The sequence below is a fragment of the Jaculus jaculus genome, chromosome 10, assembly GCF_020740685.1.
Source record: "Jaculus jaculus isolate mJacJac1 chromosome 10, mJacJac1.mat.Y.cur, whole genome shotgun sequence".
Classification (NCBI taxonomy): domain Eukaryota; kingdom Metazoa; phylum Chordata; class Mammalia; order Rodentia; family Dipodidae; genus Jaculus; species Jaculus jaculus.
The window spans coordinates 46,767,931-46,780,428 of NC_059111.1; the positions used below are offsets into that span (position 1 = coordinate 46,767,931).

The 12,498-nt window shown below is 38.0% G+C and overlaps 1 protein-coding gene across 3 annotated transcripts in view; it reads left to right on the forward strand.

Annotated features, from left to right (window-relative positions):
- Positions 1 to 12,498, forward strand: part of Cd36 (CD36 molecule) — a 71,628-nt gene that overhangs the window by 41,977 nt on the left and 17,153 nt on the right. For all 3 annotated transcript variants that reach the window (XM_045161042.1, XM_045161043.1, XM_004662316.2), the window contains exon 4: positions 3,625 to 3,785. In XM_045161042.1, coding sequence (XP_045016977.1) covers positions 3,625 to 3,785 — 161 coding nt within the window. The remainder of the gene's footprint in view (positions 1 to 3,624; positions 3,786 to 12,498) is intronic.

Consider the following 12,498-nt stretch of genomic DNA (forward strand, 5'->3'; position numbering starts at 1 on the left):
TCTTCTTCTTCTTTTTTTTTTTTTTTTAGTATTTTTTATTTTTATTTATTTAGTTGAAAGTGACAGAGAGAGAAAAAGGGAGAGAGAGAGAGAGACAGAGAGAGAGAGAGAATGGGCGCTCCAGGGCCTCCAGCCACTGCAAACGAACTCCAGACGCATGCGCCCCCTTGTGCATCTGGCTAATGTGGGTCCTGGGGAATCGAGCCTCGAACCTGGGTCCTTAGGCTTCACAGGCAAGCGCTTAACCACTAAGCCATCTCTCCAGCCCACTATTAACTTCTGATGGGTAAGCAAGTGCTCTGACAGAAGTCTGTCATGTTTGTTTTGGGAGATCTAGTAGATGTCTTTGATGAACAGCTCCTTGTGGATATAGACCACTTTCTGGTACAGGGAATTCCAGGCCAGCACCAAGGGAAAAGAAAAAAACAAAGAAGAAAGAGAAACAGGAGAAATTTGACATTAGGCTGTGTCTCACTCTCTTCAGGTCCCTTCAATTCCACCTTTTAGTCTGATTTCCAGTATATAGGATTGTATGGTACCAGTTCAATTTGGGTTCAGATTTTGTGCCCCCCCACCTTTTCCCTTTCTATAAGTCCTACCCTCCCTACTGTCCAAGCCTCAAGATGTTGACATAACTCAATAGCATCTTGTGGCTAACACTTTTTTTTATCATTTACTTATTTATTTAAAAGAGAAAGAGAGAGAGAGAGAGAGAGAGAGAGAGAGAGAGAATTGGGCATGTCAGGGCCTCCAGGCATTGCAAATAAACTCCAGACACATGCACCATCTAATGCATATGACATGTGGGCTGGAATCTCGCCATTACTGGGGCTAGACTCTGGGGGAAATACTGATTTGTACATTAGCCATGTAAAAGAATATTAGGTTATATTCCCTTTTCTGTAAACATAATTCTCAATTTCATACTTCAAATTTAGGGACATATTTTTGAAATAGGCTATATAGTCTATACCAAATAAATTTCAATTCAATCAGTTTAAATTTTTCACAAAGAACATAAAATACTTTGCTTTATCATGTTGACTTATTTATTTTAGAGGAAGAAGGAAAGATTTCAATAGAGAATGGGTGTACCAGGGCCTGTAGCCACTGCAAATGAGCTCCATAAACATGTGCCACCTTGTTCATCTGGCTTACATTGACATTGAGGAATCAAACCTGGGTCCTTAGGCTTCATAGGCAAGCATCTTAACCACTGAGTCATCTCTCCAGTCCGGCCCATTGTGTGTGTGTGTGTGTGTGTGTGTGTGTGTGTGTGTGTGTGTGTGTGAAGTAGAGACACTTGTAATATTTAGTCTTGTTACTTAGGCAGAAGTGATCAAATGCTCTTAAGTATAGCACAAATTTCATTCTTATTTTACCTTTCTCTTTGAACTATCTATGGCATTATAGAAGCCAGACATAACTGGATGTTAAGACCAATGTCTTTGTTATGTGCTTCAAAACTGTTGGCTCAGATATCTTTGTTACTTAGACCCATTTTCTACCTCTGAAAATTAGATGATCCTAACTCTAACAGCTGATAGATAATTCAAGGCATACATATCATTTTTTTGTGTTTCAGCACTCTCACTAAAAAGTATCTCAAGCAACAAATGTGGAAAATTATGTATATAGCTTTTAGTAAAGAAAACGACAACACTTAAACAATGTCTTTAGGGACATCCATGCACATCCATTAGCACTCAAGAGATATTCTGGCATGTCATGCACATTCTGTCACAAACCATTTTCCATTTTGTGAAAATGTATTAACTAATGTTCATTAAGGACTGAAATAAAATATATTTTTGATTGACACAAGATAGGTAATAGCCTTTGCATTAAACTTTAAGATTCTTATAATGTGTGGATGCTTGCATGTGGGCATGAGTTCTCCCCTCATAGTTTTGAAAGGGTAAATTGGTAAGATGTCAGCTTCAACATTCCCAAAGGAAAAACCATTCCCTGTAAAAGGGTAGGCTGAATAATTTTTCACAACTTTGTTCTAATATTGGGCTAGTGTGGCAGTAAACCTTTGGGGGAGCAAGTAAATGTTTTTTTCAGGACACTTTTCATGTAAGAAGCAAAAGAGATTTGTACATCATATTTGCATCTCTGCTTCCCAGCCATGTGGCTTGCACAACATTTTGCAATCACATCCTGATTGGATGCCCAGTTCCTCTCTAAGGACCTCCCTTAGCCACTGCATTAAGCAATAAAATATACTGAAAATATTAAATTTGATTTTACATCTACCAAGTAAGTGCAGAGGGTGATTGGTTGTGGTGGGAATAGCCAGTAATAAGATGATACAAAAGAGACTAAGATGAGGGTCAGAGATTAGGACTTCCATCATGACCATGCTGTTTTCTTAGGCTACCCTTGAGCCAGCCACCACTTTCTGAGAGCCTAAATGTGCTCTAGGAATGAAGGTCAAAATGTTCACTGCCTTTTCCTGACCACCTCATTCTGTGAATTAATGCTTCCTAGTGAAAGAATGAAAAGACCACATTGTTCCCAGATTCATGGATTTCTTTGGGTTCATATTCTACGAAATACCATGTTTGTCCTCTTCATGAACACTCAGTTAAGTCAGAGCTCCTGAACTGGGCATTCTTCCAAAAGTGCTCAGTTGGAAATATGACCAGTTACAACCACTCCTTTGTTTGCATGAGTTACTATGGCTTCATAGGCAGCTTTTTCAGAGAGGGAAAGCCCTGTAAGGAAACTGGGCTGGCATCTATGTTAACTCCCGCACCTTGTAGAGCACCAAATGAACCCTGAGGGTTTTGTGACTTTCCACTTAGTCCTAAAGCTCTTAAACAAGTAACTGGTGTCTAATATAGGGTGATTAAATTCGTTTTTGCTTGGCTATTTTCAGTTTAAAGGACATCCATTATTTTAATGTCTTATATACATACATACACACATACAGAACATTCCTTATTTTGTCCCTTTCTTGGAAAAGCAGTAAATAATTCAGTGACAAATTGGCCACATATAATTTTTGGAGACATAGACTTCTGGGTTGCTTCAAACATATTAAGAGTTAAAAGTCATGCATTGATTGGGATTCTACAGAGAAATTTTTGTATTTATATTTTTTATTCATAAGCATTTAATTTTATTCATTTAATAAATGTTTTGTCCTTATTCCTTTAATTGCCCAGCTTTGGACAAAAAGAAAAAGGCTAAAAAGCTTCCAATACTACATTTACTCTCGAGTTATATTTTTTTTCTATTTTGCCTCATCATTACTTCCCCTTGGGAGCATAAAATTCAAACTGGTAAAATATTTTGTAACAACTTGGATAATATTTATTTATTTTGTTACTGAATATTGGAATATTGCCACAGGATTACCCTAAAAGTTAAGTGAAACAGGCTCTTCCTATTATGCACTAATTCTCTTCATAAAAGTTTATCCAAAAGAAGATTCTGTAATATGTGGACAATATTCCTTATTAAAGTGATTGGGGACAAAACTGCTAAGATACTTACCAGAAAGATGATACTTTCACTGTGAACTTGGTCCCTTTATTATGTTTGACAAGGTAAATAAACTCCCAGAAGTACCTGTATTTGCTACAAAGGAATAACCCAAACTTTTCTTTTTCATAGGAAGTTGTCCTTGAAGAAGGTACAATTGCCTACAAAAACTGGGTTAAAACAGGCACAGATGTTTACAGACAGTTTTGGATCTTTGATGTACAAAATCCTCAGGAAGTGGCAGTGAACAGCAGCAACATCAAGGTTAAACAAAGAGGTCCTTACACTTACAGGTGAGTGAGAGAGTTCTCACACATGAGTGCTACTCACCTGATGGAGTCTATTGTCTTTATATTCTTGGAAACAATTTACCTTGAAATATTTTTTCCTACTTGTGTAAGACTTTAAGGATTTAGTAACAGTTGAATAAATAAAAAGATATGCATGCGTACTATCCAAATATTATCAGATAGTATATGAAAAAGATACATTAATTGTACTATAAATTTACCAGCAACAAAAAACTGCTCTGAATTTAATAACATAGTACATTATTTCACACTTAGGTTATTTTATAAATTTTTATATAAAATATATAAATTTATGCATATTATATATTTTCAACTCTGGAAAAGTTCTGTACTTGCTTAACATCTTAAAAATGAATGTGCATCTTCCTTCAGTAATGGTCAAAGTGTGGCTCCTGGGCCAGCAGCAAGGGCAACATGAGGAGCTTCTACACCACTCCACATGGAATGGATCAGAGACTTCTCTAGACGATGCAGATACACAGTTTGTAGAACCATGGAACTAAAATGATTTCACTTAACTGAAGCACTTGCCATGGATTTATATTAAAACTAACCTTGAAGCCATACAAGTGTTTAGGTTTACCTAGTGATATAGTTATCTTCTAATTGCTGGGACAAAACATCTGACCAAAAGCAGCTGATGGGAAGAAAGTTTTTAATTTTGGCTTACAGTCTTGAGGGGAAGCACCATGATGGCAGGGAAAGCATTATATGAGATGGAAATCACTACTGCCACAGCAGGTGGAAAACAGCAGCAGTATACTGAGCAGAACTGTACCAAAAAGGAAGCTGGCTATAACACTCCAGGCTTATCCCAACAACACATCTCCTCTAGTAAAGCTCAACCTCCAAATACCATCAGTTGGGGAACAAGTATTCAGAACACATGCATTTATGGGGCACATATGGTTTAACTCACCATAATTAGTAACTTCATTCTCACATTTTCTCAAGTACTGTGATTATGCTAAATCTTTACCTTGCATGCCCTAATAATACACTTCTAAATAGTCTTTGAGTATTAATGCTAGAGGAAGTGTTTGGTTATAATCTTTACTTTTATAAAGAATAAACAATGCTGGTACCTAAAAGTATGGAGTGATTTGTCCATATTCACACACACAGTAACTGGTAACTCATTTCTACAAACATTGTCTTCCTTCTAAGTTGTTGACTGCCTCTTTTTTTCAATTATCAGGGCTAACTTGGAGATGAATTGCTAAAATCACTACCTCAACAAAAAAAAAATCAATATATTTATAATTATATAGGAACATAATTTGTGTGAGTCATTTTTATACAGATGTGATTTTTTTCTAAAGGATAATTATAACTACTTATTGACCATGATCAGTTGATATCAAAGTTTTATATTGGTGATTATTTTTATAATCTGCAGCTATAGCTGTTAACTTGTTTTGAATATTCTGAGGTTGTATCCTTTCCTATCCTATGCAAAGAATCAACTATATTTATAGATGAATAATTGATAGCCCAAATGATAGAGAAATACAATAGTTGTTGTGAGAGTAGTGTTTCTGACATGATTTATAACCTGTCATATTTTAGCAGTCTGCTATCTCATTATGAATTCATAAATAACTATTTATAATTCTGTCAAAAAGACTTGGCTTTCATTGATACAAGAAAAGCTAACCTTGGAGGAAAAATTTTTCATGACAGTATAGATCTTATTAGTGAAATATTTTATGAGTAACATGTGCCTAAGCAGTGTGCTGGCTAAGATACATACATATGAAATTTTGCACATGAGACCCAATGACAGTCTGAGCCTACTTGCTTAAGAAGTGTAATCTAATTGAAGTGAGCAAGTATAAGGAAAGGGAATGGTTGTTAGTGTTTGAGATATTTTCATCTTCTCTTTTTTTGGGGGGGGCAATGATTTTCAATTTTTTGCATATATGTAGAGCATATGTGGTGGATAAATATGATATGTGTGTAGCATATGCATGTGTGTGTGTGTGTGTATGTGTGTGTGTGTGTGTGTGTGTGTGCAGGTTCATGTATGCAGGGGCTAGAAGAGAAAGAGAGGTATCTTTCTCTATTGTCCTTCTATAATTTTTTTTGGAGATGAAGCCTTTTACTCATTCTGGAAGTACAACTCTATTAATCAGAAAGCCTAGCAACTCTTTCGGCCTCCATCTCCACTCCACTGACTTGGTTGACAGATGTACATGGCTACACCCAGCTTTTTCTGTGGGCACTAAGGAATAGAATTCAGGTGTTTTCAGGCCCTCTCATACTCTCATATTTAGCCACCAAGTACTCGCACCCACTGAGCCATCTCCCAGCCCTGAGTTTCACTTTTGTGGACATTATATGGGATATAAGAAAACATTGCCTGGCTGCATTCTGGTAGATGGAAGCCATTAGCTGATTTGCTAAGAGACAAAACAAAACAAAAAAAGGAATATATTAGATATGCCATTTTGCTTGGAGAAGCTGCAATGTGAGTGGAAGAGGAGTACATTTAAAGGTAAAATTTATAAATAATACCGTCCTCTGCATATAACTATTTTAAGCTGGTTCCAGATTAAATATAGATTATCTTGTCTCATGACATCACCAAAATGAACTTTTTGTAGCTTGGATGGATGATCTAAATAAAGGTTGAGAAAACTGGCTAATCTTTAAAAATCAAAGTCATTATGGTGAGAATCTTCTGTGTTAAGCTTACATAAACTTCCCCATCAAGTATGCTCTGAGGCCAGTTGAAATTGAAATTACAGAAAATGCTCTTTCTCATTAGAACCATAGGTCAATGACTATAATTTTACTAATAAGATTTAGATGAAACTGATTGACAAGAGAAAAAACAAGGTCTGAATTTGCTTGCTTTGAGATCTCACTGATGATCTACTAGTGTTATCCCTTCATAATATCCTCAGGTCCACAGGGATTCTTTTGAAAAAAAAAATGCCTATGCTTGGTAGAAATAAGAAAGAAATCTTAAGGAAAATTTGTAAAAAAATTCTTTCTCTTGACTTTCTTAACGAACACTTCTAAAACTTCAATTTTTACTTTTTTTTAATTACAGTTATACTTTGTATGGATACGTCATTTGTTGGTACCATTCTTTCCCTTATTCCTGCCCCCATTTTGCTGGAGTCCTTACTCAGTGGAATTGCTGGTATTCCCCATAGGGCTGTGAGTTCTATATTGTGGGAGCAGCAGTCAGTTACTGGGGTGGGCAGTGCTCATGTTGAGGGCTCAATCTTGTAGTCTATCTTCAAGGATGATGGTTTATATGGTACTAATTTTGTGTTTAGTTTTGTGTTTGTTTACCCCCACCTCTCCCTTCCTCCATACCCTTCTGTCCCTATGGTCTTGGCATCAAGTTGCCTGTTAGGTATCTCAGCAGCTCAAGCTGGTCTAGTGAGGAACCTCAAATGAGGGAGACCATGTGGTATTTGTCTTTCTGTGATTGTGTGAGTGAATTTGCTGAGTATGATCTTTTCCAAGTCTGTCCATTTTCCTACAAATTTCATTATATTGTTTCTTCTTCTTGCTGAGCAAAATTCCATTGTGTAAATGTACCACAACTTCATTATCCATTCCTCCAATGACAGGCACCTGGGTTATTTCCCATTCTTAGCTATTTTGAATTGAGCAGCTATAAACATGGTTGAACAAATATCTGTATAGTGAAGCAATGGAGCCTTTAGGGTAAAGGCCCAGTATGGGAATAACTGGGTCTATTGGAAACTGTATATTCATCCTTTACAGTAATCTCCATATTGATTTCCATAGTAGTTGCATAAGTATACATTGCCACCAAGAGTGATTGAGGGTTCCCCTTTTTCCACATCCTTGCCAACATTTGTTGCAGTTTACTTTTTTTAAATAACTGCCATACTTACTGCAGTAAGGTGGAATCATAGATGTTTTAATTCAAATTTCCCTAATGCTTAGGGATGTTGAAGATTTTGTTAAGTGATCTCTGCTCCATTGTTTTTGAGTGGGTGGTTTGATTTTTTTATTGTTTTTCTTTAATTCTTGGTAAATTTTAGATATTAGGCCTCTGTCTATGGAATAGCAGGTAAAAATTTTCTCCCATTCTGTGGGTAATCTATTGGCTCTGATTAAGGTATTTTTGTCTGTGCAAAAACATTTTAGGTTCATGAGATCCCATTGGTTGAGTGATTGTTTAATTTCCTGGGTTACTGTGGTATTGTTCAAGAAGTCTTTCCCCCACTCATATTGTGGAGAGTTGCTCTTATTTTTTCTTCCACTAGGAGAAGGGCTTCAGGTCTTATTTTGAGGTCTTTAATGAACTTGGACTTTATTTTTGTGTTTAGTGTTATAAGTGGATCTATTTTCATTTATCTATATGTGGTTATCCAGTTTTTCTGGAACCATTTGTTGAAGATGCTACCTTTTCTTCAGTCTATGTTATTGCACCTTAGTCAAAGATCAAATAGCTGTAGTTACATGACATAAAGTCTGGGTGTTCAGTTCTGTTCTATTGGTCTATATTTATTTTTTTATGCCAGAACCATACTGATTTTGTTAATATGGCATTTAGGGTATGGTGAAACCTCTATAAGTATTTCTTTTGCTGAGGATATATTTTGATATCTGAGACCTGCTGCCATTTCATATGAATTCTGAGATTCTTTTCTCAATCTCTGTAGAGAATAATGCTGGTATTTTTATCAGTATTGCATTAAATGTGTATATTGTTTTTGGTAGAATTGACATTTTCACAATTTTTACTAGATATAGACATATTTCGCATGTAAATACCACATGTTGGTACCATCATTTCCCTCCCCACCCCTGCCCCTTTTCTGAAGAGGCCTTCCTAGTTGAGAATGCAGGTCAACCTCATGGGGATTGTGGGTCATGCATTATGGGGGCAGCAAACAGTTATGGGGGAGAGGCAATGTCTCTGTGCAAAATGTCCCAACTTGTGGGTCTAACAATCTTTCCCCTCTTCTGCAAAATTCCCTGAGCCATGCTGGGGGCATTTTAAGTCTGTTCAGTGATGGGCACTTAGGAGCATCTGGATCTCTGGTTTGGTAGGTGTTGAGTGTCCTGGGTATCTTCTCCATCACCCTTGTGATGATATAGCTTAACTAAGAGAGCAGCATTCTTGCTCATTTCCCCAATTCCCCTGTGGTTTCAGCTGGGGCCGGGGTGGAGTGTGCTGGTTCACTTATGTCCTCAAGTCCAGTTCCCATCTTACAAGGAACTGAGAGAGAGCAGCGTTCTTGTTCATTTCCCCAATTCCTCTGTGGTTTTTCTGCTAGGGCAAACGATCCAGTGCACTCCAACAATTTTCACAATATTAATTCTACCTATCTAGAACCAAGGGAGTTCTTTCCATTTTCTCAAGTCCTCCTTAATTTCTTTCTTGAGTGGTTTTATATTTTCATCATATAGGTATTTTACATCCTTTCTTAGTGTTATTCCAAGCTATGTGTGTATACATACACATACACACACATATATACATATATATATGTATGTGTGTATATACATATATACATATACTATATATGTGTGTGTGTATATATATTATATATATATAATTGAAAATGGAATAGCTTTGCTGATTTTTTTCTCTGTGTATTTGTCATTTGCATATAGAAAGGCTACTGATTTTTGCATGTTGATTTTGTATCCTGCTATGTACTGAAGGAATTAATCACCTTTAAAAGTTATTTTCTTTCTCTTTTTATTTGTTATTATTAACAACATGTGTGCATCATGTGTTGTTACCCTCTTTTCCCTCATTCCCACTCCCATTCTACTGGGGACCCTCCTCAGTGGGTTTTCAGGTATTCACCATGAGGTTATGGGTTATGTGTTGTAGGAGCAGCAGTCAGTTACTTGGGGGAGGCAGTGTCTCTGGGTATGATGTCTCAACTTTGGCTCTTATATTCTTTCCACTCCCTTTTCCACAAAATTCCCTGAGCCATGGTGGGTGTGTTTTAAGTCTCCTTAGGTGATAAGTGATTAGGAGCCTCTGGATCTGTGTTTTGGTAAGAGTTGAATATCCTCAGCTTCTGTCTCCTGCACCGTGGTGCTGATTGTCAGGTTCGCCATGGAAGCAGCATTCTGACTCATCTCACCATTTCCTCTGTGATCTCACCTATGGGTTAGCTGAAGTGCAAGGGGTAGTTTATCTCCTCAGGTCTCACTAAGTTATGAAAAGAAAAAAACAGATTCTCCAGTGTAGAATGGACTCATCAGACTTTTGGGTCACTCATGTATGGAAGCATGCCATCTGCAAATAGGGCTAACTTGTCTTCTTCTTTTCCAATTTTCTTCCCGTTTATTTCTTTTTCATATTTTATTGCTTGGTATAGGAGTTCTAGTACTATGTTGAAGAGCAGTGGTGAGAGTGGGCAACCCTGTTTTATTTCTGATCAAAATGGCATCCTCCTATCCACACTTCAGCTCCTGGGTAATAACAGCCACCATCTGTTTGAGTAGGTCTTAGCAGACCTCCAGTGATAGGGCATGCATGAAGAGGCAGTGTTGGGAATCTGTGGATTCCCAGGCTCTCAGTTAGCCTGCTATACACTTGTACCCCTGCCACTTCACTTGCCCTAGCCACCCAGCCCCTCAGATCAGGTTCTCTGTTGTGCTACCTGCAGGTTCTGGGCCTAGATGCATACCCTGTCTCTGGAGCTCCCCTTATTGCCTCTGTAGGTGACCTCAGGGCACTTACCTGGCTCCCAGAGCCACTCCCCTCCCCCACACTGTGTCTTTCATCTGTGGCCAGCATGCATACTTCCCTGTCTTCCAGAGGCCTCTGCCCACTGCAGTTGTCATCTGTTGGTGGCCTGCTCACACTTCCATGTCTCCAGGAGCACCCCCCCACACACACACACACTGCATCTATCCCAGTCTGGGCTCCAACAGGCTCCATTCACTGAGCACATGGCCCACACTTGCTCCAGTCCCCTCTGTCTTGCATCGTTGGTGGGCTGGTCTGCAGGCTGCCTCTACTTGCTCACAGACCCTACACACCCTGTGCTGCCTACAGGCACCATTTATGGGCCCCTTGGGTAGTGCCCCTGTCTCCCCCATGTTAGCCAACTCCTTGATGTGGCCTGGGCTATAGAACCCTACCCCAATCCCACTAACTACTTAGAAAATCACCTTAGTCCCAGCATGGGAACACAGGAAAATTAGGCAATCATGTGCCAGGGAAACGAGTGGGTCCTCAAAAACGTGCCCATGTGGGTACAGTAGGAAAAGGGAAAAGGAAAAGGAAAAGGAAAAGGGCAAGCGCTACTGTCGGGTTTCCATAGGAAAGATGTAGCTGAGACCACCTTAAAGGGATCCCAGACCTCCAAATCCACTTTTGGTAGTAAGCACCAGCTCAGACAGAGTAGCTGGTGCATTTATGCCATTCACAACCTGTGCGTCCCAAGGTACAAAGCCCTCTTTAGCTTATTCTATTCAATCATAAACCAGAACACCACAAGGGAAATCTCTTGCTTACCCCTTAATTGAATAAAATTCCCACATTGTGATGCGGCAAACCATAATGCAAAAGAAGCAACATGAAACTATATATATTTAGAAAAAATATGAGTGCGTGCGTACGAGAGGATTATCATGATTTTCTCTTAGTGAGTGCTACCTACTGGTAGACGGCTGCAGCTGCAATTTAAGAAATAACATTTAAATCAAAATTATGTACCTTTTGTTTCACTTAGGTCTGCATGAATTGAATGTTCCTGAAATTACTGAAGCTCAATTTGCAATGGAAAATATGCATTTTAATTTTAATGTGATTATTTTAGTGTATAAGACACTGCTAGCAATTGAGTGGGTTGGGTGCTGTTTCATTTTTTCAATATTTGAATATCTGCCTTACTCAAGGAGACGAAATAACAAAGCTCTGATGAGATGGCATGGGGACAGGGTTTGGGGCTCTTAAAAGCCACTTTTGAAATAATATAAGCCATTAATGTATTTGTGAATAAATTCGAGCCTAGTGTGGTGACCCACATCTATATTTATAGCACTTGGGAGCCATGAATATTGCAAGAGTGAGGGCCAGCATGTACTACATTGTAAATCACTGTCTACACACACACACACACACACACACACACACACACACACACACATCATAATTAAGAAAATTCTGAAAATACCAAAATCTATATGTGTATGGGGACTCATAATTGCTTCCCTAAGGAACTCCTATTTTTATAAGGATTTAAAAACTTGTTTTTTATGTAAATTTCAGTGTGATGCTTTTTCAGTCTTTAGTTATCTATTCAGTTCACATAATAGTCACCCAAAATATAAAGCAGAATGATGTCTGCCTTGTTGCATTTTAGAGGATATCGTATTCTTGAAATTTTTTTCTTCCATAGTAATCGCCTTTTTTTACATCCTAAAACTATTCATCATATGGGGTGAGGAAGAGAGCTGGCTTGTAACCCTTTACATCAAAATTACACACTTTTGCTTAATCTGTAGTTGTCAGTAAATATTGAAAAAGATGAAGAAGCCAGTGCTGGATAGATTATGTACTTTGGGAGTTCTTTCTCATATAAAAATACACTCAGTATTTTTCTGTTTAATCTTTCTATCTCATATTCTTACCCTTAGGATAAAGACTATCATTTGTGTATCCGGTCCTTTTATGCTTGAAATCTCACTTAATACAGTGACTTTCTCACCACCCTTTGCACTCTAAATC